General features: G+C 39.3%; 3 protein-coding genes across 3 annotated transcripts; 1 reads left to right on the top strand and 2 right to left on the bottom strand.

The window, feature by feature from the left end:
* The first annotated feature begins 3,282 nt into the window (after positions 1-3,282).
* Positions 3,283-10,220, top strand: slc47a3 (solute carrier family 47 member 3). The gene is made up of 17 exons (XM_030776336.1): positions 3,283-3,584; positions 3,982-4,083; positions 4,253-4,321; positions 4,563-4,711; positions 4,866-4,908; positions 5,076-5,120; positions 5,224-5,321; positions 5,783-5,880; positions 6,539-6,652; positions 6,871-6,938; positions 7,078-7,186; positions 7,441-7,516; positions 8,085-8,154; positions 8,525-8,657; positions 8,742-8,836; positions 9,305-9,347; positions 9,456-10,220. The coding sequence occupies exons 1-17, from the start codon at positions 3,435-3,437 to the stop codon at positions 9,665-9,667; spliced, it is 1,674 nt and encodes a 557-aa protein (XP_030632196.1). The 5' UTR covers positions 3,283-3,434; the 3' UTR covers positions 9,668-10,220.
* Positions 10,221-10,360: 140 nt separating this feature from the next.
* On the bottom strand, positions 10,361-16,801 carry slc47a4 (solute carrier family 47 member 4). The gene is made up of 17 exons (XM_030776335.1): positions 16,661-16,801; positions 15,970-16,071; positions 15,492-15,560; positions 14,989-15,137; positions 14,750-14,792; positions 14,590-14,634; positions 14,327-14,424; positions 14,042-14,139; positions 13,434-13,547; positions 13,208-13,275; positions 12,451-12,559; positions 12,251-12,326; positions 12,032-12,101; positions 11,682-11,814; positions 11,474-11,568; positions 11,294-11,341; positions 10,361-10,981 (listed from the first exon to the last, which is right to left on the bottom strand). The coding sequence occupies exons 1-17, from the start codon at positions 16,799-16,801 to the stop codon at positions 10,619-10,621; spliced, it is 1,821 nt and encodes a 606-aa protein (XP_030632195.1). The 3' UTR covers positions 10,361-10,618.
* A 1,882-nt stretch (positions 16,802-18,683) lies between these two features.
* Positions 18,684-26,059, bottom strand: LOC115813735 (multidrug and toxin extrusion protein 1-like). The gene is made up of 17 exons (XM_030776334.1): positions 25,919-26,059; positions 25,323-25,424; positions 24,962-25,030; positions 24,293-24,441; positions 23,341-23,383; positions 23,120-23,164; positions 22,748-22,845; positions 22,534-22,631; positions 22,083-22,196; positions 21,624-21,691; positions 21,158-21,266; positions 20,945-21,020; positions 20,716-20,785; positions 20,409-20,541; positions 19,773-19,867; positions 19,494-19,619; positions 18,684-19,142 (listed from the first exon to the last, which is right to left on the bottom strand). The coding sequence occupies exons 1-17, from the start codon at positions 26,057-26,059 to the stop codon at positions 18,828-18,830; spliced, it is 1,851 nt and encodes a 616-aa protein (XP_030632194.1). The 3' UTR covers positions 18,684-18,827.
* Positions 26,060-27,214: the final 1,155 nt, after the last annotated feature.

The following is a 27,214-nucleotide window of genomic DNA, read 5'->3' as shown; positions in this document are numbered from 1 at the left end:
TGCCCCATCTCGCCACGTGAGTCAGGACAGTGTGAAGTGCCAGAGAGATGGCGTCCTCTGCAGATCTGTTAGCTCTGTAAGCGAACTGGTGTGAGTCCAGTGAGGCAGGGATGAAGGCCTTGATGTGAGAGAGGAACAACCTTTCAAAGCACGTCATTATCGTTGGAGTGAGGGCAACCGGACGGTAGTCGTCCAGAGTGGTGATGTGTGTTTTTTTCGGCACTAGCACTACGATGGCTGACTTCAGGCACTTGAGGACCATTACAGTGCCTCAGGAAATGTTTTGTTTGATTGATTTAATAGGCTATACAGTACGTTGGAGGATGGAAATTTTTAAACATTTGAACGGCAGTGTCAAATTCTACGCTACTTAATAGGCCTAAACATGGTTAACCAGGCATACAAGATGCGCTGGTAACGGTACAATACAGAATTTCACTTTTAAAATCATACTTTGTCGTTCTTAATGGCGGTGACCTCAAATCCAGCGTTGCCTTTGTCGTTCTTAATAGCGGTGACCTCCCTGGTGGGCGACGCTGTTTCTGTCCTTATTTCGGGGAGGGGGGCCCCTTGTTCTCCGCTATCGTAGCGAGTTCTCGATCTTCGGTTGCATTATATAAAATCCGTAACTATGTGCTCACTAAAGGCATTAACAGCAGCAGGCATACTCAATATAAAGCCGTATCTACAAACAGATGTTATCTGACCAGCCTAACGTTATGGTTAACTAAAAACGAACAGTAGCAAGCGTGTGCTACATTGAATATACAGTCTCCGCGGAGACACACAGGAACTGATTCGGTAACGTTATCACCTGTCTTTAACTATAGTTACAACTATCAGTATAACTCTACTAGCATACAATAGCACGAAGTGAGTACTTGTTTTTGTCAAATGTAAAAGCTAAAGTAAGTTAAGTAAGATATGTTATACACTTAATGCAATGAGTTGCTTACCAGTATCAAAACCCGGCCTTAAGGCCAATTGGTAATATGCTCCGTCGTCCAATCACCCAGTACTTGGTAGTTTTGTCGAAATCGAAATTTTTTATACGAGAAATGGGAACAACAGCCCGATAATTATCTTCCACGTACCTTACCAGAGCAAACTTTTCTTTTTTTTTTTTACTGTGAATTTAGGCTAACTGTAGGCTGTAACTGTAAAGCTGCGTTTTAACCGAAGCGAAATTCGCGGGTTTTGATTGCTTGCCTTCGTGCGACGTTACAGCAAGGATTTTTGAATACACCAATCAGATTACTCAAGAAGGGCTATGAGCCACGCTCCCTTCCCAGGTATCTCTTCAGTCAAGACGGAGGACAAGCTGATCGTATAATCAAAATGCTTGCTCTGATGTAATATAACTGTTTCAGTAAGTAGTGATCATGTCCAAATAAACAGTGTGTGCACTTCTTTGGTCAGTTTATAGCCGGCAAAATATAATTAATAAAAATTGACCAGTAGGAAGGCAGAACACTTTCTTTAAGCAACATACAACTTTAAAAATGAGTGTTTTTAAATTGAATATGAATTCATGTTCAATTTAAAAACACTTATTATTTAAAAGAAACACTAACGGTTAAAACGTTTTACAAATGACTTGACATTTTCAAAAAAAAAAAAAAACCCAATGTATTCTAGTGCACTTTGTACGTTGTTAATTGATGAATCAAACAATTCATTTCATTATTTTTGAGTGCATTCTCCCTGTACAGCACTTTCTCACCAAGTGCAGGTATTGGGTTTGTTAGACCAGTTGAGACCAATTGTTTCCAGATGAAATGAATAGCAGACAACACCAGTTACATCCTATTGGTTTCAACTGGGTGGAACTGGTGAAGCAGCCACTGCCTGTGGCTCTGTTGGTCTAAATGGGTTTTAAATGGTTTCAACTGGTATTCTTAACTGGGCAAACCATTAGAATCTGAAAACCCAGTTGGAACCAATTGAAACCAGTACAGACCGTTTGAGACCAGTTCATCCCAATAGACTAGCTACTGGATTTTCAACTGGAATTTTTACTTGGGTGGAAATTATACATGTATAGCCTATTAAATCAATCAAGCAAAACATTTCCTGAGGCACTGCACTGCCACTTAAAATGATTTTATATTCGTATTTTTATGTTTCTATATTTTCTTTATGTTTACATTTTGTAGTTATATTTTAATTCCTTCTATGTTGCTTGGTACTGCACTCTGAATCTCGTTGTACATTTACGATGACAATAAAGGTATTCTTTATACATTTACTTGTTGCCTGTATTTCAGTATTCTCTGTTAAATTGTTATTATCAAGGTGTATATATAGATTGCAGTATACAAAGATGTGTGTGTGTTCATGGGCCTGTGTGGACGTGGTGGAAGTAAACTGTTAAAACATAAAGTACATGCAGTGATGTATTCACTATAATTCCAGGTTCCACCAATTGAAATTAGTTTAATCCATTTAAATACCAACTGTAACATTTCACACACCACGTGAGTTCATGTGAACTCAATAACCCAGTTGTCTCCAGCTAAGACCCATACAGACCGTTTGAGACCAGTTCAACCAGTACAGACCATCTGAGACCAGTTCAACCAATACAGACCATTTGAGACCAGCAGTTTCTATCAGTTGTTTGTCAACTGGAACCAGACCAATACATTCCAGTAGAAATTTCTATTGTTTTTTCTACTGGGCATTCCAGTAGAAACCAGTTATGAAACCAGTTGAATGTGTTTCAGTTTCCCTATGAAAACCAATAGAAACCAGTTAAAATTGCTATTGGTTTTTAAATGGTGCAATGTATTGACATGAACTTCCCAGCTAATACGTCAAGATATATTCTATTTTTTTTTAACGAGCCATTCATTGTGTAAGACAGATCATATTTTATTTCAGAAATCTCGTTAAACTGCTCAGCCTCATGTAATTTTATTGCACCCCAACTTTGTACCCAGATTATTATTGCAGGGTCTCAAACCTTATGAGAGTACTTTACAGAAATATCTGTACAAATGAATACCTGTTCAACAGACTGATGGCCTACCATACGAAAAAAAAAATCTAAAATAAGAATTTGTTAAAACAACGAGGTTTCATCTTACTTTTAATTGCACAGTCACTTCGTTTTAAGGAGAGTACTCCTACTTGATGTACATGACGTGAATGAATGACGTCACCGTGGTTCCGTAGTTGAGTCACGTTGTGAAAGTGGGATTGCATGAATTAGTGATACACGGGACAGATAAAAAGGTGAAGTCCACGTTCTGTAGGCCTATTGTAACTTTGCGCGGGTGGGCGAAACACTGCCGATATACACATATATAAAGAGGATATAACAGTTTAGTTTCTCATTCAGCAGCGTTTTAGTCACTTGAATTTTCCTCCGGCTGAAGCAATATACAGATAAGGGCCAAAGTAATAACTCCTCCCGAGATTTTCCATTAAACATGACATCGCGTCAGATGGAAGAGATGAACTTGTCAGAAATTTCTTCGAAATGCCATAGACACCTGAGATGTTTAAGAAGTTTTCGGAATTTGATACCCGTCGATTTCAAAGGGGAAATTGTCCAGCTGTCAATTCTAGCCTTACCAGTGGTAGGTAGCCTACATACCATATACAGCAAAGCTTCATTGTGGCTGTGTTAACAAAGAACGTGACATTTGTTTGCTTGAATAAGCGGTCGGGCCCAAAGTTTGTTTTGAGCACTCGGGGTTTCCAGGTTTGCATTAATCCATCTGTACGTTACTTCTTTTAAGTGAGGTGGGGTTGTTTGGTTGTTTGTTCATGACTTTCCCTCTGTGGTGTTTACCAAAATGTGGTATTACATGCCCATTCTTACTTTCTACCCCATATGTATTAATATTGTGTGAATCACAGCAGACACTAAATTTACAATTTGTTGTCTTTAAATGCTCCCCCGCCTCTCTCTCTCTCTCTCTCTCTCTCTCTCTCTCTCTCTGTCTCTCTGTCTCTCTCTCTCTCTCTCGGCAGTTCTTATCACAGGTTATGATGTATTCAATAACTTTAGTTAGCACTGGCTTTTGTGGACATCTTGGGAGAACAGAACTTGATGCAGTGGCTTTAGCCACAACTGTGAGTAGCAAGCATATTTGCTTCTTATTTATGGATTTGTGTATTTAAATGAATACTTTCATGTTCTTTATATAATTAATAAACAGTTAATTAACAATTACGTATAAGCCATGCTAAACGAAGAAAAACTACAACCTTTCATTTTAATGTTCTGTGTCCTATCCAACAGGTGATCAATGTCTCAGGCATCACTGTTGGATTTGGCTTAGCATCAGCTTGTGACACACTAATATCCCAGGTGATACACACACACACACACACACACACAGAGGGAGAGAGGGAGAATCTGTGTCAGTGAAACAAACGTGTTCAATCAGTTTGTAATAAATATCCCCCCTTCCCCCATTTGACTCTCTCTCACTCTTTCCCCCGCTCCTGTTTGACTTGTATTGAACTCGTTTTTGACTTGAGAGATATGTCGTGTTTCTTGTTTTTTTTTGTTGTAATCTTGTTGTAATTATGTGATGCTCTCTTGACAGACCTATGGCAGTCGTAACCTGAAGCGAATTGGAGTGATTGTACAGAGAGCAATTCTCATCGTATTGCTAACATGTTTCCCATGCTGGGCTATTCTCATTAACACACAGTCTATATTACTAGCTTTGGGCCAGAGCCCTGAAGTGGCCAGGTGAGCTTACTCATAATGTTTGAGCCTTTTTACAAACTTGGAGCTTAATTTACATCAAGTCATTTGTTTGGGACCTGTCAGCGGGTCCTTAGTATGGCTGAAGAATCCATGAGAATATTCATGGTCATAATTCCCTGTCATTTTTTATATTCAGGTTGGCACAGACATACGTGAAGATTTTTATGCCAGCGCTCCCGGTACATGTTCTGTTTCTCCATTTAAACATAAAGTTATTTTAAAAAGCAGTTTTGTGAAATACAAGTAAAAATGCCTTTACATTGCACAGAAAGGGCACCCTGTTTGTTTATGAAACTGTAAGGAAGATAATACTGATAATAATGAATTTTTGCTTTGCTTCTTGTAGGCCTCATTTATGTCCACAGTTGCAAGAAGTTATCTTCAGAATCAGGTAGAAGACCAGGATAAATGAAAATATGTCAGAGAATATACACCCCCCTCCACAACCCACCCCCCAAAAAACTGACTTGCTTCCTGAAAACTGCTTTTTTCAGGGATGCATTTGGCCTCAGGTTATTACAGGTGCTGTCGCTTCTGTTCTCAATGCACTAATCAACTATGTTTTCCTCTTCGTGCTGGATCTCGGTGTACCGTGAGTACTGCTTAGTCAATTAATGACGGTTCTTACTTTTATTTATTATATATATATATATATATATATATATATGGGTGTGCATCTCTCCCTTATAAGACGATCCCATACGTTGGCCTATCTAGATACACGGGCAACGACACGATTCAGGGACGATACATTTTAATACGTAACGATTCGATGCGATGTGATACGATGCAATCTGATACGGTTCTTCACATTTGTTTAATGTAGACATTCATTTTCCATTCTAAATTAAAATAAGCCAATTCTATAACAGTTTCATTGCTTACCTTCAAATAGTTATATTTCATAAAAGAACATATATACATGTATATATTTAGGGATATATATATATATATATTAGGGATATATATATGTGTGTGTGTGTGTGTGTGTGTGTGTGAGTATATATATGGATATCATGCAATCTGTTGCTGATTTGAGAATTTAATGTTCAGTGGATCTGCAGCGGCAAACTCCATTTCCCAGTTCTCCATAATGGTTCTACTCTTCCTGTACATTCGTTGGAGAGGTTTACATAAGGACACATGGGGAGGTAATTTCATACAGAATTTACAACAAACCAGTTTATACCAGGTTTCTACTCACTGTATCACTTGTTTGGATTTCTTATCAAAAGACTTTGTCTGGATTTTCCGGATCCGTTCATGTCCATCTGCTCAAGATCTTTTTTCAATAGGAAGACCAACCTGAATTCATGAGGAAGAAGTCAAATGTTAACACATGAGTGTTCAATAATTCACTTGCTGTAAAATCATGATGCATTAATTTCATACCCATAAGAAATGTCACTCATATATTATGTTGGAATAATATAAAAAAGATTAGGGTCAGGGATAGTAAAGGGGTAGTATTCCTAACCCTAATTACAAACCTTGACCCTAAACGACCTTTCCTCCCATGACCTGGTTTGTAGCATTTTTTTTAACTCAACAACATCAGCAAGCTCATGCTAAAAATGAAAATAAGAATAAGGGAGAAAAAGTCATTTCCAAATGGACAGAGTGCAAAAACACCATCCACATCAAATGTTTCTGGTTGCTCACCAGATAACGTCAGATATTCACTTTCACTCACACATTGAAATTTGGCGTATGTCTCATGAGACCAACATAGTGACTTTATGTAATAATTTTACTTGTTCAAAGTCTCTAAATAAATGACCCCATGAATGCTATTGGCTTGTTTTGCAGGCTGGTCCATGGAATGTTTACAGGAGTGGGATTCCTACATGCATTTAGCCATCCCGAGCACGTTAATGATCTGTGCAGATTGGTGGTTGTATGAGATTGGAGGGTTTTTGGCAGGTCAGCTTGGCTAGCCTGGGTTTTTCCTCATGCCAGGGAAACCCATATCTACCATTTTCCAAAAGGAAATCTGTCATTATAGATGCAATTAGCAGAATCTTTTACCTATAAAAATATATTGGACTCTAATCTTTCACGTTTTGACTTTCACGTTAGACACCATGTTCTGTAACTGTTTTACTCAAAAAAAAAAATTTTTTTCTTGATTCTTGTTGCAGGTCTGATCAGTGATGTTGAATTGGGAGCTCAGTCGATTATCTATCAGATTGCTAATACTGCATACATGGTAATAGAGACCCTGATAAAACCGCATATCGTTTTGGAATAAAAAAATGAACATCTTAGTAACCGAAACATGGATGCGGATAACTCAGTGGTTGGTAAGGTTACTGTTCTACTAACTAGGGGAACTTGTCTGTGGTCAGCTCCCCACAGGGTTTGGCATAGCGGGCAGCGTGAGAGTTGGCAACGCTTTGGGCGCTGGACAAACTGAACAAGCCAAAATGTCTGCCAAACTAGCAATGGCTGGTGCAAGTAAGTGTGACCACACAGTCAAGCAATAACTGCAATTCAGTTTTTCCCAAGATATCTTTTTTAATGTGTTATATGCTTTATGCACAGGGTTTCTTGATTTTTTCAACCACACACAAAAATTCATATTTGATTAAAAATATGAAAAAAATCATATTTGATTTTTTTTAATCACATTTGTTAACTGCTAACAATTGTTGCCAAAAATACACACATTTTGTTTAAGAATTTGCATCCTCTCCTTTTTTATTTAATAGTTTCCGTGGCGACTTGTTCGTCAATTGCATTGGGCTCTACAAAAGATGTAATTGCATATGTCTTCTCTAATGACGAGTGAGTTATTCTTCTGCCTCAGAAAGCTTTTAACATATTACTTTTGATTGTTTTTGACTTCTGTCTCCAATCACACAGTGTGATAATTTTCTTCAGTGGCTAAACGTGTTCTTGACTTAACCTTTGTACACATTTAATGGCCTATATTGGTGAACTGCTTGTTTAAACATGATATGACATATTGCACATGAACTTTGGTCATGTAATGACTTACATATTAACGTGGATGAGGTGATTTCATGTTGTGTAATTTTAACTGTTCAAAGTTGTTACAAGACCGTTTAGTTTTCGCACACTTTGTAAACATTCTGATCATGTTGTCTCGCCAATTGAAATTAAGCAGTTTTAATCATTTAAACACAGTCAAATCACACTTCATTCATTTTAAATTGTCAAAATTTGATATGATTCTAGAGACAGTATTGCCACTTTTACTGAGAGGAGAGCATTCACCTGCACCAGTATGTCTCATTTTTTGAAATAGCAAGAAAATAAGAATAAGACAACGGCTTATTCACAACGTCATCGCTCTCTCTCTCTTGCTCTGTCTCTCTCTCTTTCCTGTCAGGCAAATTACACAAAGAGTTGCCAAGGTGATGGTCCTCTATGCCCCTTTCCATCTCTTTGATGGAATATCGGTAAGGCAGGAATACAGCTGGCTTTACTCGGACTAGTCAGACATAATGAGAAACAGAACATTCATTCAAAGTTCATTTGAAATGGACATTACATGATGAAAAAAAACACCACATGAAGTCCTTCCATTCTGATACTGAATCATGATAAATGTATAGAGAATCCCCTCAACTAAATGGCAGATTTAAAAGGTTCAGTTGATAAAAACGTCTATTAACTTTCAACCTATTGTACTACACCGCTGTCAAGCCTAAATTCTTATTTCACTAAATATTCAGATGAGAATAAAGAGTAAATAAGAAATTTGCACTGAATAAAAATGATCTTATGAATGAAAAGTACACTCATTTATGTGTGTGTGTGTCTTGACAGGGTGCTACTGTTAATATAGTGAGAGGGTTAGGAAAACAGAAGATTGGGGCTATTTTGACCTTGACGGGGTTCTATGGATTCGGACTTCCTGTTGGGGTGACCCTGATGTTTGCTGCAAAGCTGGGAATTGTTGGTAGGAAACTGACATTGTAAATATCCTTTCACTTTCTCCCTGCTGTTTTGATTCTCACTGACGTGCTTGTTTTCTCTGATTCAGGGCTGTGGACCAGTCTCTTAATTTCTGTGATCCTTCTGTCAGTTTTCATGAGCACTCTCCTCATCAAACTGAACTGGGAGAAAGCCACAGCAGAGGTGAACCTTACTTTCCTTGCTAGTATCTGCCTGGTCTCTTTACTACATTGAGTAATGATGAAATTATCTGAATTAGCTTTATTTATTATGAAAATGGCTGTTTCAGTGAACTGAGCAATTTTCCATGTAAGAACTGACGCAATGTATAAATCGAAAACGTTGTTTGGCACGGACAGTTACACAGTGCCAAATGGAGACTGTATTATTATACGAGTCAGGTTGCTGAACAGCAGGGTAAAGCAAGGCTCATGCAAAACATTATTTAAAACCTCTTATTCCAACGGATTGTTCCGCTTTGGCAAAGAGCAGGCAGTTCTTGTCTGTTAGCTAGCAAATTTACCATTGGCCTTTTTTCCCCCACTGTTTGGAGAACCTATCAACCCAAAACACCAAAACCACAATATGTACCAAACTGTTAGTTTAGTGTACTGTTACACCACTACATAAAATATAATTGTTTCCTCCCAGGCGCGGGTTAGAGCTGGACTTCAGACCAGTGAGACAGAAATGGGTAAGAATTGTGGTAATCTGGCAATCACAAAGATAGGTTTGGGCTTTACACTAGCAGAAGCTTAGAGTTAATGACTCGGATGCTCTCTGTCCGGTTTTCTTTTGACAGACGGAGTCAAGCAAGTAGAAGGTGATAAAGCCTCCTTTGAGGTTCAAGCAGATACGGAGGTGCTGACGGAGGAGCAGGTTGGTGTAGCGGTGACCACGGTGGGAGCGCCGTTGTCATGCAGAGCTTTGATTCTGCGACGGGGCTTGACTCTCGCCGCTATGGTTTCCATCCTTGCCGTGGGCATCGTCGTCTACGTGCTGCTGGGCGGATAAACTGGGACGTGTCCACTGTTAAAAAAGTTAGGGTGCAGGCTGAACTTCCTTGAGAAGAGGAGCCTATTTCTTCACCCATGTTGGGAGACGTGGGGAGAAGGAGAAAGGAGAAATGTGGGGAGAAGGATAAAGGAGGAGAGAACCTGGTTCTGCTAGTTATGAGAATACAGTTCTAGCAGTGGGGTCAGTTATTGATCATATTGCATATGGACTGTAAGTTCTGAAGTTTATTTGGTTCCTTTTGGTGTGGGGTAAAGAGACCAATATTAATATTCCAGACAGATTTTCACTAGCTTACTCAGCTGTCAACATGGTGATGTTTGCGATATGCTGAAATTACAGATCATCTATGATATCTGAATCAGTAAACGCACATGATATAAAAGATTTTTCTGGTAAATGACAGCCAAAAAACGCTAAAGAAACTCATGAGTCACATCAGTCAAGCGAGATCATTATGATCTTTGTTTTTCTTTTTTTAAATATTGCTGTGATAACTGAGTACAGATCACTTAACCATAAATCACTGGAAAATGTACACTTTAATGAAATACACACACACACACACACACACACACATATATATATGGGGTTTTGTGAATGTCACCACAAGTCATCAATCATAATGATCAGTATAGAATGACCTGATTAATAGAAAATTAAAGAAAGAAAAAAACTAAATGTATTAAGGATGAAGTGCTGGTGTTGGGTGAACTATTCTAACACAATGTTACTGTAAATCTAAACACACATATTTGATACAAATGAACCACATACTGTCGTTTGGAACAACAATACTATGATTTAGATCTGAAATACATTTGTTGATTTCTCTAAATACAAATGACCAAAAATGATCATGATGTTTTGTGCTAATTGCTCTCAGAATGTGCCCACCCAACAGAAGGAGAAGGGCACACTGATTAGTCTGTCCTGAGGGTGTTGTGTTTTTTAAATGAGCTGCGTGGACTGGATCAGCGGAGAGGCTACAGTAGTGAAATTTTCCCACTCCAGAGTGTCATTAGCTACAGTTGAATTGGACACTTCAGGCAGAGGCAGGATGAGGTGGACAGCTGTTCCCATAGCGAGGATGAGGAGGGCGACCAGAGTGGTCAAACCTCTCCTAATGATGAGCTGAGAGACAGAGAGACGTCCTTTGGGCGTCTCTCCGTCCTGATCCTGATCCGTTCTCGACACCTCCTGTGTCACAGCTCTCCCTCTGTTCTCCTCTCGCTCCTCAGAGCTCACTGGCATGTACCCATTAGTGCTCTGGGTCACAGCAGAGGACACACACACACACAAAAACATAGTATGCTCTTTTATTTCTTCTTACATTGTCTCATCTGGTCTGTAAAGCCTAAAACTAATTTTATATGATTCTCATTGTTCCAATGCGGTTATTCTACACACATTTCCATCAGGGTTATGAAACAATATGTATTATTCTCTTTATATTATTCTTTCTGTGGTGTTAACATTTAAAGGAAATTGACTATACATTCAAACAGACCTAGTCATGTAACATAACTTTAGTTTCAACTGTTTCAGTATTATTCTGGTTTGAAGATCTACCTCTCCATTTGCCATCCCATCTGGGGTGAAGTAAGTGGATCCATATTCGTACACTGATGTCCTAATGGCAACGTTCTTACTCTTTCCTGCACGCGCAATAGCCTGTGAGACAAGAATCAGTCAGCTTTGTAAGAGGCATAAAGTATTCTCAAGACAGAATGAGTTTTTCACAGAAGTTTTCGGAGGGAAAGGGAAAAAAAAAAAGCGATGGAGAGCGAGAATCGTCTGGCCTACCTCCGCTGTCATTTTCTTCCAGTCCAGCTTCAGTATCACGATGATGAAAAAGCAAGAGAGCAAACCGACAGCAATGAGAAGGCCCAACCAAAAGCCTGATCAGAGAGGACAGAGGGTACAATTGATTTTTTTGTGAGCTGTTTCAAAGTCGTGAGTGTATTTAAGACTTCAAGGCTATTGTGAAGAAGTCAGATCTGAGAAGACAAACCAGCTACTTGGAGCTGAGCTGGAAAAGTCAGAACTATAACGAGAGGAAGGCCGATGCAGTAGTAGCCAAAGAGATTAGCAATCGCTGCTATCTTCTGCTGTCCTGTACCCAACAAAATCCCCATGCCAACACACTGCGAGAGAGTAAATGACAAAACACACAAACACACACACACACACACACAATGAACTCTCATTTTCTGTCCAGGCAGCACTGATATTTCAATTTTGCTGTCTTTCTGGAACATTACAAAAGATAAAAGCTACGTTTCAATATCAAATCTAATATGCTAACCCTGACCCTGACCTATTAGGAACAATAACAGGATGGATGTAGTTTGCCAAACTCACCAGCAGTCCGTTAAAGAACTGCAGGGGGCAGTATATGTTCAGGAGTTTGGACACTACCTGCGCAATGTTTCTGGGAAGTTAAAACAAAAACAAACATGAACTTCTTTAACCCCGCCGGTCCTCACAGGGTAAGAAAATACACAACTGTTTCAAACAGCCCAAACTGATTTATTTAGATAAATCATAAATGTAAACCATGAAACAAAAATAAAAACTTACTCATCTGAGGTAAAAATGTAGCCAATGACTGTTTTTGTGGAGCCAAGCACAAGACCCTGAAAGACTGCCAGTACAGCTGCATCGATTAAAAAAAAAAAGATTTAGAAATGTAATACTTTAATAAAATATAACAGACCCCTTTGAAGTCAGATTAATAATAAATATGAGTGAAAAAAATGATAAAGTAAGCGTGTGTTAACCTGCACAGATGAGAGACACTTTGCTGGTGAGTATAGCTCCCGCTGTATTCCCCGCTCCTAATGCATTTCCGACTCGGACACAAGCGGCCCCCTGAAGACCTAGAGGAATCTACATCACCCACAGAGACACAGAGCAGAGGATACACTGTCTTAATATCTTAACTCAGCTTTTATCAGCATGTCTATTAAAAACAAAAAACAAAAAAACAAGGCGAATAATGGAACAGTTGATCTGGAATGGAAAATTCAGTGGTAATTTGTGACGGTGACCCCGCACAGAGGATTTTAAATTACAGTATTGGTTTCCAAATCTGACATTTATTCTGTAGGTTATTGCATGCAGATCTGTAGTGCTACGGTAAATACCTTAAGTCCATAACCTTAATATTATCATTAATAATATTAAGATTACCACAAATATAGTTTTTTAATATAAAGTGATAAATCTATATTTTAAAATCTCATCGATCAAGACTTTATTTCATAAATCAGTCTGATTAATTGATTAATATTTATGGGTTGAATTTACAAAATACACGAAAAATAGAGTGAAATTTAACTGATATCAAATTGTAATAATATAAATTATATAAATTACTTATTATATATTATCGGTTATTCAAGTTGCCCACATTATGTATAAATGACATAACCGCAAATGTTCATCTCTGTGTGGTTCAATGTTTAACAGAGTTGAACATTCCATCCCTTTAACTACAGTGAGCATTGAGAAAGACTCAAACGAAACACAACATACCATGTAGTTTATGTAAGCGAGCATAATGACCACATGCTGGGCCGCCAGGTCGATCTCACTCAACATTCCTGATAGTCAAAGAGAGTGATACACTTCGATATGTCTGAGATGAACTGAAGCGATGATTTAAAAAAAAAAAAAAGTATAAATATGATCCTATTGTATAGAAGTTAAATTTGTGTTGTTGTCTGTGTTGTTGTTGTTGTTGTTGTTGTTTGAAAATTACCAGCCAGAAATCCTCCAATTTCATAAATCCACCATTCAAAGCATATCATTAGCGTGCTAGGGAGAGCTAACTTCATATAAGCGCCCCACTCCTGCCAAGCCTCTAAGGACCAACCTGTAGGAAGACAATAACCATTACAAAACACCCAGAATGCAACTGGCCACAGAAAACACAGAAAAACCTCAAACCATAAAGAGGCTTAGCCAAACCAATTGTTCACTGAGCTAATGTGCTGGAAGAGTTACAGCAGGAAGAGCAGGAGAGTGACTGGTTTCATACCCTGAACAGGGTACCTGGGCTCCCTGGCTTAACACCAAAAGGCCGCAGGCTCTAATGTCTCTGCTCTTCCCAACATCACTGCTGTTGTGCCTTTGAATAAGGATATTAAACCCTTAATACTCCAGTAATACAGCGACATACCAGCCCTGTCTCCTTTAACCTCTCATTGCAGCTTTGGGGGAAAAAGAGTGTCCAGTAGCCCTAGAATCATTAAACTATGTACTATGTACAGTGCTGCAGGCATTTGGCTGATGTTTAATTAGAATGAACCTTCCTCCATCAATTCAACTCAACTGTATAATCATGAAACAAGAGCAAAAAACACCCACCTCCCCATGTTTTGGCATGAAGCTTCTTCCAACGAATGTACACAAACAGGATAATACAGTTCAGGACCTGAGCCAGTGCATTGGCTGCCGCAGACCCTCTTACATTCAGCGCAAGCACAAATTAAAACACGCACACACACACACACACACACACACACACACACACACACATACAAAGCACATAAGAAGACTGATACATTTTATCCAACCAGTGCAGCAGGGTTGATACATATTATCATTTTAAACATAGTTAATGAGAATGACGTATGTTGAAAGGTTACGTACTCCACACCTAAGTCCAACCAGTGCAGCAGGGTGTAATTTGACAGCACGTTGATAACATTGGCCACTATAGATGCATACATCTGAGGTATAATTACAGCCTAGGACCCACAAACCCCCCAGAAACACACATACACACACACACACAGACACACACACAAAATCGAGCTGTCAGACTCTATATCCACATCACCAAAGGCAAGAAACCATCTATTCTGAACCCAATGTTAGAGAAGTTGGAACACTAATGTAGACATTCATCATACCTGATTCTGAAGATAGGACAGTTGTAACTGGTATAGAAACATGGCCTGTGATTGGAAAACAGAAGACAAAGACAAAAAAAAAAAAAGTATCCGTGGTGATGTAAACAGAAGGTGTTTGGACATCAGTAATGTTGGACGTCTGTAAACTAAGGCATCTTACCGGAACAGCAGGCAAGTACGCCACACAATAGAGCTGAGCTATCCTGAGAATGAAAAAAAGCCAGTTACAGATTCAAAGGACACTGTGTACTACTGTCTACCTTTGAAACATAGCACAGGACAACAGCATTTATAGCTTTTTAATTGCAGTAAAAGCCCTGGTTTCTGTAGGAATCTCACTGACTGCCTGAGTATATAAAAATATATATATTTTTTTTTTAGATGGTTGGGTGTTGTCACCTGGCAACCTCTGGTTCCTGGCCCAGTACCAGGAGAAGAGCCTGTGTGTTGATGAGTATGGCCCAACATGGCAGACAGAAGAGGAGCAGGATCAGGATGCCTCTCTGCAGGATCACACCAACCTGCAGAAGGTTCTTACTCCCAAACGTCTGAGGACCGAAAAAAAAAAAAGTACTCAATCCAAGCAGAACAGCTTTTAACACAACACACAAAATACTAACAAGCACTTTTCCTGTGACAGCCCTCATCCAAATGCCCACGCTTGGTCAGACTTTCATGTTCACGGTTTCTAATTTTGGCCTTTCGGTCTTTGTAGAATGACCAGTCTAGTCTTTGGCGCCATTTCCCCTGTGGAGCCCAAACTTGTCCAAAATAAATGCAAGTAGAGCAGTTACATAAATGTCATGGCATTTAAGGGGAGGGGAAAATCTACATGTAATCCTGACACAGACACTCTTTTTTAATGGAACAGTTGGCATTTAGTGATCACTTCATTTACATACCTGTGACACTAGTGTGTCGCATGCTAAGGCTAGCCCCAGTCCTGTTGCTGCAGTTGTTACATTGATTGTCTGAAAAAAAAGGGGAAAAAAAGAAAATTAATATTGTTTGAAACAATATGTTAGCCTTTTTCACACTTGCTTGAATTTTCTTAATTTTCCGTTAAAACGAGTGATCCCTCTGATATGCTTTATGTGCCGTCAACAAAAATAATTTATAACTTATAACTTAATAAAAAAAAAAAATTAGATTATATATTGGTTTATATAACTGAAATACTTAACATGGATATCAAGGGGAAATCATATGGGGGTTTAATTCTAATTTCAGGTCCCGCTATTCAGTTATCACAAATAACTACATAATTAAAGCCTTTTTTCCACCACTCCTATCATCTCTGTTATTTTTCCCTCTTCAAGACAATAGAGCCTGTAGTTATTGAAAACAGAGACTTCAAAAGTGATAGAGGCACAGACTCACAGCTGAAGCCATGGCGTAGCCAGCCAGCGCTGTGTTCCCCAAGCGACCGCAGAACATAGTCACAACAAAGAACAGAAGGAAATTCAGGAAGCGAGATACCAGCTGAGAAGACAAACAGCAAAAAAAAAAGCATTTGTTGATAAAGTTGAAAGAGGCATTGTGTCGTGATGAAGAAATAAACAACTTGAGACCTATTGTGTGGTAAATTTCACAATTTAATTACCTAGAACTCCAAGGGAGCTTTCCAGAACATCCTTTTCTCTTTCATAGAGTATTTTGAAACTCAAGTGGCATACAAAAATACTGCATAATACAATATGCTCATAGAACAACATAAGTAATAGCATCGGCAGTCAGAGTTCATCAGCTCCATAATATTAATGCCGGTAGAATCATTAAAACCGATTCTTGTCGGGGATTTGTTTCCTTAATCCTTATTCCTTCCCAGACAAAAACATATCGTGACCTGTGTGGGAGTAGCAGTGTGGAACAGAAGTGGATTTTTGTCATATGGAGAAACCATATCAGAGAGTGTCAGCTTGGAGCATAAATTTGTAAGAACAGAAAATAGCCATCAGCCAATGATGGAGTGATGATAAAGACCAGCAGCAGAGCATGACAGACAAGACCAGCAGCATGGAGCGGGGAAAAGAGTAGCAGAAGAACATTATAGATCAGGCGGCGTTCCTACCAGGGGTCCTGTCATACAGAGGATATGGTACAGCTCCTCTCTATAGGCCAGAGGGAGGCAGCGCCTCACGCACCGACAGCAGAAGAGCTTGGCACTGGGCTCCATTGGGGAGGTTTCGGCGGCAGGACCAGACACATCCATGATCTCCTCAGTTCTGTCCCATGGTTAAAACGCTAACAGCACGGTGGGCCGGCTCCACTCCTGCAGCTGTGCATTCCCCCAGGTCTTGAAGGTTTGGTTTAGTTTCGCCGCCTTTAAAGGCTTACCGATTAAACAGATTTTCAGACAATAGAAAGCTTTGATTCAATCAACAAAGGAAGGAGAATGTTTGGAGTAACAGCTTGAAGTTACATTGTTGGATTTCATGAAACCGCATCCCATTATCAATTAAAATGACCTGTTTTAGAAATAATCAGACAGACTTTGTACAGTTTAAATCCATTATTTAGTAATACGAAATGTTATTTTTTCTCTGCTGTTGCACCATTTCATAGACAAATTAGAGGCTAGCATAGGTCAATACATAACTGACAGAAAAGGGTTCATTTCTAAAAGAGCCAGAATAATATCCATAAAACACAAGCTATAAAGTATAATTCTTTAGAGTCAAGCACATGGTATAAAATAAACAGAATAAGTAACTTTTCATAGGTTTTCACAGGGTCATTTGAAAAGAAATGAATACGCGAGGAGCGTTCGACATGCCGTATTCTGTCACCTGCTGAGCTTCATGCACGTGTTTCCCCCTGAAACGAAACAAACATTAACATTTCTCAACATGCTCCGCTGCTTTGTTGTTATTTCCAAACCAACCTTTGCACTGGGTGATAGTGGTCACAGTGGATTTTCTGAGAAAGGTGATGGGCACATCTCACCTTGGCAGACTCTTCACAGAGCTGTGTTGTAACAGCTGCTGTCTGGAAAATGAATAAATGCCTTGGTCCAGCTGGTTATGCGTTACTTAAGTGGACCCTTGCTCTCTGCGTTCTGAGGTTCAGTGTGGTGGAAGAAGACACCGAACATGTTTTCTTCTTGCTATGATACATTAGCAAAGGGTAGAGGACAAGACAAATGGGATTCAGTTCTCCACTGAAAAGGACTTTCTTGGTCTGATCTCAGAGAAACCACTTATGTTCAGTATTTTTGACAAAAAAAAAAAAAAGGACACACGAAACATTTCTTGCAGGAAAATACGCTTTGTTCATGCTGTACAGAAAAAAAAGAACTGTTTACACTGGTTTTTATGCGTCGTTAAACATTATTTAATTAGCTTTAAACCTAGAGCTCACTTTCACCTCCATATTCCATTTTCTGCTCACCTGATTCATATAATTAAGGTTGGTGGATTAGCTGAATTATCAAATATCTTCTGCTTGTCCTGAAATTGAACGCTTGAGGAGGAGCTGGAGGTTTTTCTAGCAACTGGTTCAAAGTCATGGAATTTCCTCTGATTAAATGTGTTATTTCAGACAGCCTTATCTCACAGCCGTTGGTCATTGCTGAGCGATAGTAAACAGATATGACACAAGAGTTTCTACTTTGTCAAGAACTTCAACCCTTTCACAAAATGAATGCTGCACAGCTCAGACTAATCATGTTCTGATACTGATCAAAAAGCACCTTCCTTCTGCAAATGTACTTCACTATCTGGCGTCATATGAGCCCTTGTTGTTAATGTTTGCACTCAGATAAATTGACTTTAAACCCTTTTTGGAAAAAAAAAAACTGTTTTGGTTTTCTTGTTGGTGAAATACGCTTTTACTCTTGCTTTTGTATAAATCAAATTGTTGATCATGAGATTTTTTTTTTTTACTTGCAGCAATACCTTTAATCCTTTAACCATAAACATTCGCTTTCATCACGTAGGCCTCACCACGTTTGGGACCAATGCATATCAAAACTACACACACACACATAAACATATATATATATATATATGTGTGTGTGTATGCATTCTGAGGGGAGGAGACACACAGAGCCATACACACACCCATACCATAAAGTTACCAAAGTTTGCTTGAAAAAAATTGTTTACTTTTCATGAAATTTCCATGTTTGAATTACATGATTAACCATTTTTGACAATCTGTGAATCTTGCTCTCACAAATGAAACGTCTGGATGCACAAAGAGCAGAGGAAATGAATAAAGATGCGGCGTCTGTGGTTTTACATGACTTGTGTTGAATGGACGAGAGGAGAGAACGTGGTTGAATTCCCAAAGTCCAGAGTGTCGTTAGCTACAGTTGAATTGGACACTTCAGGCAGAGGCAGGATGAGGTGGACAGCTGTTCCCATAGCGAGGATGAGGAGGGCGACCAGAGTGGTCAAACCTCTCCTAATGATGAGCTGAGAGACGGAGAGACGTCCTTTGGGCGTCTCTCCGTCCTGATCCTGATCCGTTCTCGACACCTCCTGTGTCACAGCTCTCCCTCTGTTCTCCTCTCGCTCCTCAGAGCTCACTGGCATGTACCCATTAGTGCTCTGGGTTAGAGCAGAGAATGAATGATTTCTATTCATTTTCTCCAATAGCATTAACATTCATAAAAATGCAAGAACTTGAAGTGAAATTATTCTCCCATTATCTCACCGTACTGTATCTAATTTAAATAACTGAATACATTGAATTAGTATTTGAAAATATCAATCAAACTTCATTAAAAAAAAACCCAGCTAATTTCACAGACGGTATTAATGGCAGTTGATCCGAATGAAAAAAGGAGTGTTACATATTTAAGACTAAGTGATTAAGTACATATACAGAAGAAGCACTGAAATAACTATTTGAACCTATATACAGAAAATGAAATTTTATGAGGTTTTTGTTTGGCTTACCTCACCATTCCTCTCTATGCGTTCCGTAGGGTTCATGTTCTCCGGTGAGAACTGGTGACTGAGTTCCCTTTCAGGAACCGGCGCCAGCACAGCAGCCTGTCTGTTCTTTCCAGCACGTTCAACCGCCTGACAAAATGAAAGATAAACTCACAAAAACGGCATACCGTAATCCACCTGTTCTGCATCATGCATTTTGGACAGTGCATCAATTAGCAAAGTGCAAATTAAACAGGAAAACAATTTGATCACTCTGCATTCAGAGGAATTTCACTCCCTTACCTCCTTTGTGACTCTCTGCCAGTTTAGTTTGGAAATGACTGTGATGAAAAAAGTTGATTGAACAATGACAGAGAGGAACAGACCTAACCAAAAACCTGTTTCGATGAGAGAGGAGAGAGTGGAAGCATTTTATTTTCATGTTCAAATCAGAGAGCACAACTACTATTATGCATCGGAGACCGTTTTTGCAAGATATGGTGTCTCGCAGGAAACCAACGGTACTGGAAGGCCTTGGCTTCTTTTCTCTAAAATGTTCCATCCTTTGAAAATACAGCTTTTAGACTCATAAAGAGCGTTCTAACTCCCAGTTGTTAAACAAATGAAAAGAAGTTCCCAAACTAGCAGTAACCCACATTTTACACACTCACAAAAAAACCTTCTGCCTTTGCAGCTAAATGTATGCCAAATTATTTTTATCCCCCACAAATCCCCGGCCTGCGCTTCGCCCTCTGAAGGGTTTTCCTGGTAGACCACTTTTACTACCACAATAAAGTTCTCCTGGAAACTTCCATTAAAACAAACTGAATGTTGGTGAAAATTATATCCTTAATCTAAAAAAAAAACAAAAACAGCAATAACAACAACAACAACAACAAAAAAAACCCCAGCGTATTTAGATAATGCCAAAAAACAAACCAACAACTTGTAGTTTTGCTGCAAACATGAGCGAGACGCCCAGAGGAAGACCAATGCAGTAGTAACCAAAGAGATTTGCCACAGCGGCAATCTTCTGCTGTCCTGAGCCCAACAAAATTCCCATGCTCACACACTGGACAGGAGAGAGAGACAGACAGAGAGAGAGAGAGAGAAAGAGAGAAAATGGACTATTTTGCATTTGAACACGGTTAAAAGTATTAAATGTAGAGGCACCATGTTGTCAATTCCATTAACCTACGGTGTGGCCAATTATGAAACACAATGATAACGACTGATTAAAACTCACCACCAGACCATCAAAGAACTGGAGAACGCAATAGACGTTCATTAGCTTAGAGACCAGACCTGCAATTTCCCTGAAAACAAGAAACAAACATGGATCCATTAGTCTAATAACACTCATCTGGGCTTTCTTCCTAAAATGAAAAAAAGAAAAAAATCTGCTAGAAAAAAAGGCAGATAGCAATGTTGTGTTAGCAACAACACTGAAAATATCCAGTGTGCGTAAAACTTACACATCAGATGTGAATATGAAACCGATGACTGTTTTTGTTGAGGCCAGCACAATGCCCTGAAGCACAGCTAGAGCAGCTGTATCACCAAAGAAAGAGCCAAGAGAAAAAAAAAAAAGAAAAGAAAAGCAACAGAAGTCAAATGAAATGACAGACATGGTCGGTGGCTGAGACAAACATGGAGCAGAGGAAAAAAGAGCAATAGCCTCAGGTGACCTGTGCATGTGTACGAGACTTTGCATGTGAGGAGAGCGGCCGCAGTGTCGCCGGCTCCCAAAGCGTTTCCCACACGGACGCACGCCGCTCCTTGGATGCCTAAAGGGAACTACATCAATCAAAAAGGAAAGGAGAAAAAAAAGCATGAAGAAAGAATGACATGGAATGTCATAAAACAGACCGTATTTAATTAACACGACACACGGTGCATGAACTATAACAAAAGCTACAGAATGTAATGTGTGTGTGTGTGTACACACATTACATATATCGTTATTCACTGTGCTCTGGTCAAAGTTAATACACCATTTGTTGGTTAGGTTTCAACTGATGACTGCAATGGCATGATAATCAATGTTTGACTGAGTTGAGCACATTTTAAAGATGTCTGTCTTTTTAATGTCTTTTAAATGTAAATGACTGAGAATGATTTGCAGTGGTATTTTCTTTGTGTAACTCACTATACCATGTAGTTGATGAAAGCCAGCATTATAACAGAATGCTGGGCGGCCAGGTCGATCTCACTCAGCAGTCCTGTCAACAGAGAAAGAGAGAGACTGTGTTTGAGAAGAAAATGCGGAATACATTTACAGCTAAACATTGGCCTAGTCTTGATGGGTCGTTTTGAAATCCTTTAGAATGACGTATTTCATGCTACTTCATATGTTCTAAAACATGTACTGTATATATGTCTTGAATTGCCATTGCCACATGAAATGAAGCAAACAGCGTGACGTATTTTGACATAAAATAATTACTGCGGAAGATCATTAACCAGTTTTCAGTGTTATTAAATAGATGCCGGAGAAGTGAAGGAAGAATATAAAGTCTCATTTGATGACTTCAAGCCAAATGTATTGTATACCATTGATTTGAATGGTTGATATAGGTTGGATTTACATCAGCCCCCCACCCCCCAAAATACCGGCTAAGAAGCCTCCAAGTTCATAAATCCACCACTCAAAGCAAAGCATCATTGTGCTGGGAATGGCTAATTTCATATAGGATCCCCACTCCTGCAGAGATTCAATACTCCAGCCTACAGAGGGTGAGAGAGAAACATCATCAGACATTTGTAGAAAAGGAAACCTTCCTCATATTAAGTTTCCATAACGAGTGAAGGTATGGCAGAATGAATATATGCACCTACTGCAGCTGACAGGCATTTCTAACATGTCATTATCAGGTTTTGACATCATATGACAATGCATTTCAACTGTACACACCTATAGAGGAGTCACACTGTCTCTGTGTACGTAATAAATATGTAATTTCTCGGTTTTAACCGACTTCTAGTACACGGCTGTTCCAAAGACCTTTGCTAATCAGGAGCTTTATCGGCCATTTCATTAGCGAAGCGTGTACATTCTGCTTACCCGCCCACGTTCCAGTGTGCAGATTCTTCCAGCGAATATAAGCGAATAAAATCACACAGATGTAAATTTGAGAGATGGTGTTGGCAGCAGCAGAACCGCTTAAATACAATCACAAAGACAAACGGCAAAAAAAGAAAAATGTCCTTACGTGTAATGCCAATATCAGCCCTCTAATAGTGAATGATGATTAACTTATTCAATGGCCTGTACTTACTAAACTCCTAGGTCCAGCCAGAAGAGCAGGATATAGTTTGTTACCACGTTGGCAATGTTAGCCAACACAGCTGCATACATCTGTGGCAGAATTATCCCCTAAATCCAGTTTAAATGCAAATTTAAATACCAGGTTATAATTTGTGAAGTTGTACTTTGGGAAGACATTTATTTATTTATTTATTTATTTATTTATTTATTTATTTATTCATTCATTCATTCATTCATTCATTTATAATAGCATATTCTACAACCTCATCTATCTTCTGAAAAGCTACGGCCCTAAAAAGGAGTTTGGTGACAGCTCCAGAGAAGAATCCTTATTAAAAAAAAAAAAAATCAAACTGAAAAGAATTTCGTTTAAAAAATGTACCTGGTTTTGAAGATAAGCAACTTGCAGCTGATGCAAGAACATAGCCTGCGTAGAGATGACACATAAATAGGAAGTCGGAAGAGCAGGAAGAGCATAACTAATGATCGCAAGAAAATAGCTCCGTCTTGCATAGCTCTAAGTGTCGCTCCACATAACAAAACGCAGCGTTACGGGGGCGATGTGACATAAGTGTACAATAACGTAGACGGCGGATGACTTACCGGTACCGCGGGCAGGTATGCAACAACGTATAACTGAGCTATTCTGAAGAAGAGGGAGAAGGAGAAAACGAGTTATTGTGAGAGAGTGGGTGTACAACTGCAAATGATCGTGGAGAGAGGATATTTTATTGTGTGAAAAGCATATTAGCTCAGAGCTCAAAGCAATTTCATATGTCTGTGGTGAAAGCGTCAGTGAGAAAATATTTAGCTCATTTAAAATGTAACAACTGTGTTCCTGTTGCATTAGGGAAGTGAACCGTACTTAAGTGGGGTTTTTTTTATATTTGTTTGTTTAGTTGGTTGGTTGGTTTTTTACGTTTCAGAAGATTTTATCTGTTTAATTCCAGTTGGCTCGGCTCACAGTCTTTTAAAAGCAAATGAAGCCACAAAATAAAGACACTTACAAAATAAAGACAGTGAAAAGCAAGGATCAGTTAAGCAGAGCTGACAACCCCGTTTTTCATTGCTACTTCCGGAATGTCAACCACAACAGTGTTTACAAAAGTGGTCAACTGCGACCTCTTTATGGTTGACCCCACAGCCTGGTCAATTGCATCTCTACATGCATTGTACAAAGAGACTTTAGGATCCAAGAATAATTTTAAGTTCTTTCATACAGTTCAACATGTAAGTGGTGGACACAGGTGCGCCATAAGAGGGGGGCGGGTTGTTAGGATGATTCGAAGGGCTCAGCTCTGACAGGGGGCCCTCATAGGACACTATTATCAGGTTTGGGGGGCCCAATATTATATTCTTTCAAAGGGCCCAAAATTTCTAGTGGCGCCCCTGGGTGGACAAGAAAATAATAACTTTAAAAAACAAAAATATAAATAATAAGAACATGTTCTCCATCAGTTTTTGAAATCAAAGGAAACACAGAATACAGAGAGTTGCACAGTACAGACTAGAGTGAGGGTTTATGGGTGAGTGTCAGTCACAGTGGTTGTGTTACCTGGCCACCTCCGGTTCCTGGCCCAGAAGCAGAAGAACAGCCTGTGTGTTGATGAGCAGGGCCCAGCACGGCAGACAGAAGAGGAGCAGAATCAGAACGCTCCTCTGTAGGATCACGCCCACACGTAACAGGTTTTTCCCCCCAAACGTCTGAGGACAACAGAAGCACAGAGACGTGGTTCTCTTATTACGCAGACAGGACAATACGTCTGCAGCGTAGACTATAATTTCATTCAACACGAACCGTCTTCTTGTTGTTGTTGTTTTTGTTGGTGTTTTTTAATCTCTGCAGGCAGTAATACCTGTCTATTTATCTGGGCAAAAGATATGAAGCAGACAGAAACACATTGACAAAAATAGCGTTGAATGCAGGAGAGAGGTTGGCTCTGCATAGTAATAGAACTCATCATTTTGGATATTTCTCAGGGTGTCCTCCCTGAATCAAAAGCCATGAATGTCCTTCCATTAAACCAGTGTGAAAACAGGACTGTTGATACATAGCTATCATAATCCAAAAGTAGGTGAAAATCAACTGTTCACAAGAAATTTCTTATAGGTAACAGATTATTTCTTTAGAGGTTAAATCCAAGAGAGTTGATCCAAGGGGATTTTTTGGTGATATTTTTGTGGTAAAAGCCTCTTTTGGAAGAAAGGGAGAAATTTGTGGTACCTGAGAGACCAGTGTGTCACACGCCAAGGCTAGTCCACCGCCCGTTGCTGCAGTTGTTATGTTAATGAACTGAAAAAACACAGTTTATAGCATTTGTTATCAGCTAAAAAAAAAGGACATACAGTATTCATTATTCTGTCTGTGAGGTCCTTCCAACAGCTGTGACTAACATGACTGTATTCACAAATGTTTACATACACACACACACACACACATATATATATATATATATGTGTGTGGGTGTGGGTTGGGGGGTGGGGGGGGGGGGGATAACAATCAAGTACATCCTAACTACATTTTCAGCATCTTCTTGTTTTCACAAACAACACCAATAAAGTAGCTGATGATATCATGAGCTCACTGCTGACGCCATCCCATAACCAGCCAAAACACTGTTTCCCAGACGACCACAAAACATCGTCACGACAAACGGAAGAAGGTAATTCAGGATTCGGGATGCTACCTGAAAAAAACAAAACCCAAAGAAAAGTGGTTAAAGATCACAAGACAGCAGAGAGCCTCACAGAAAACAGAGACTGTTTTACACTTAATTCTGTCTTCTCTTTTTGACTGTAAAACTCATTATTTTTGCTGTGATCCTGTTGGTGCAGGAAGATTAGTCTAAACTTGGGTAGAGCAGCTCATGAGTGACACGTAAGCTGAGGTAATGACTCTAAAATCCTGCACATGGGAAAACATTACACCCGATGACGGTCTATTAAATATCAATCAAACCGTCCCACACTGGGAACAAAAGCACACCAGATACAATGAACTCAGCGAGAACCGCTGCAAAGATGAGACACACTGATCAGTAGCATGACTGCAGAGCAGTAGTTTAGTAAGTTACAGAACAGAGAAAAGCATTTAGTCGCCAGAAATAACCAGAAGAAGCATTGAAAAGGTATGAGAAAAAAAGAGTAGTATGGAGTGATGGTTTTGGGGGGGGGTTCCTACCAGGGGTCCAGTCATACACAGGATGTGGTAGGTCTCCTCTCTATAGGCCAGGGGGATGTGACGCCTCACAGAGCGACAGAAGAAGAGCTTAGCGCTGGGTTCCATCGGGGAGGTTTCAGCAGCGGGACCGGACACATCCATGATCTCCTCAGTTCTGTCCCATGGTTAAAGCGCTGACAACACGGTGGGCTGGCTCCACTCCTGCAGCTGTGCCCTGTGCAGTTCACTGGGGCTAAGTTTCAGTGCTCTTTAAAGGCTTACTCATTAGATAAAAAACTGGCGAAATCCTGGAAGAAATGTTTCAATCTATGAAAGAGATCTATAAACATTAAATGGCCCCTCAACCCAGCGCTGTCACGAGGTGTTGGAGGGAGACACTTAAGAAAGCATGGAGCAAGTCTGAGTTTAAACCTTTTTAATATTGTCAGACCGAATCCGTTGCTTAGACCTACACAGGGATGTTAATCTACTTTCTTTGGTAGCTATGATGGGGTTTTTTTTTTTTTATAGATTATGAATACATTGTCTTCATGGATGGCTGAAGAGTGAATGATTATAAAGGCAAAAAAACAAGCAAATTTTTCAGTCAAATGTTCCTACACAAAATATCTATTAGTCAATGTTCTTGTAATAATTCCAGTTACAACAGCGGCATAATAAATCTGAGAAAATGAATTTTAAATACAGAATTAATACTTGTGCTTTATTAATCTCCAAATTAGATTCTCCCAAACATTAATTTCATAGTGACTACACTGTATGACTGGCATATTGAACCTCACATTAAAATGGAAAAATATACTCCTAAGTTACTCTCCCTTCTGCAAATACTAAAATTTTGAAAGTGGTCAGTTGTCTTTGAGAAAATGTATGAAAGTGCTTAATGGTCATATTTTAATAACAAGCTGTAATTTTTTTTTATGATGTAATCAGAGGATCCATTTTCTGTCGTTTTATCTCAAGACTGCAGTGATGAGAGTTTGTTTGATGGATAGCCTATTGTCGCAGTACATTAGTTGGCAGAGGATTAGTTTGTGTCTAGAAACCATGTGAGTGAATGGAATTAAAAGAAGATTTGCTATAGGATATTACTCGAATTTCCTCTGTCCTATTTTGGCTATTGCAAGCTCTCATTTAAAATGCATAGAGTGCAGTGAAGTCGATATTAAGTCACGACAGGCGGTTATTTGTTTCCATGTTAAGTATTTGCTATTTTAATCCGTTTAGTTGTTTGGTAGAGCTATTAGACAATTTGCCAATTCTAATTTGTGAACCACTTCTTTTGAACTTCACCCC

The sequence above is a fragment of the Chanos chanos genome, chromosome 6, assembly GCF_902362185.1.
Source record: "Chanos chanos chromosome 6, fChaCha1.1, whole genome shotgun sequence".
In the NCBI taxonomy this organism is placed as follows: domain Eukaryota; kingdom Metazoa; phylum Chordata; class Actinopteri; order Gonorynchiformes; family Chanidae; genus Chanos; species Chanos chanos.
Note: the sequence above shows the minus strand (reverse complement) of the source record. Positions and strands in the feature narration are given on the sequence as shown.

Coding starts and splice junctions, on each gene's coding strand:
- slc47a3 (XM_030776336.1), top strand. CDS start 3,435: ATGACATCGCGTCAGATGGAAGAGATGAACTTGTCAGAAATTTCTTCG. Junction 3,585..3,981: donor CAATTCTAGCCTTACCAGTG/GTAGGTAGCCTA, acceptor CTCTCTCGGCAG/TTCTTATCACAGGTTATGAT. Junction 8,658..8,741: donor TGCAAAGCTGGGAATTGTTG/GTAGGAAACTGA, acceptor TCTCTGATTCAG/GGCTGTGGACCAGTCTCTTA.
- LOC115813735 (XM_030776334.1), bottom strand. CDS start 26,059: ATGGATGTGTCCGGTCCCGCTGCTGAAACCTCCCCGATGGAACCCAGC. Junction 22,846..23,119: donor TTGCTTATCTTCAAAACCAG/GTACATTTTTTA, acceptor AACTGGATTTAG/GGGATAATTCTGCCACAGAT. Junction 19,143..19,493: donor GCATAGAGAGGAATGGTGAG/GTAAGCCAAACA, acceptor GCTCTAACCCAG/AGCACTAATGGGTACATGCC.
- slc47a4 (XM_030776335.1), bottom strand. CDS start 16,801: ATGGATGTGTCTGGTCCTGCCGCCGAAACCTCCCCAATGGAGCCCAGT. Junction 15,561..15,969: donor GCTACGCCATGGCTTCAGCT/GTGAGTCTGTGC, acceptor CTTTTTTTTCAG/ACAATCAATGTAACAACTGC. Junction 10,982..11,293: donor ACGTTGCCATTAGGACATCA/GTGTACGAATAT, acceptor GAAATAAAAGAG/CATACTATGTTTTTGTGTGT.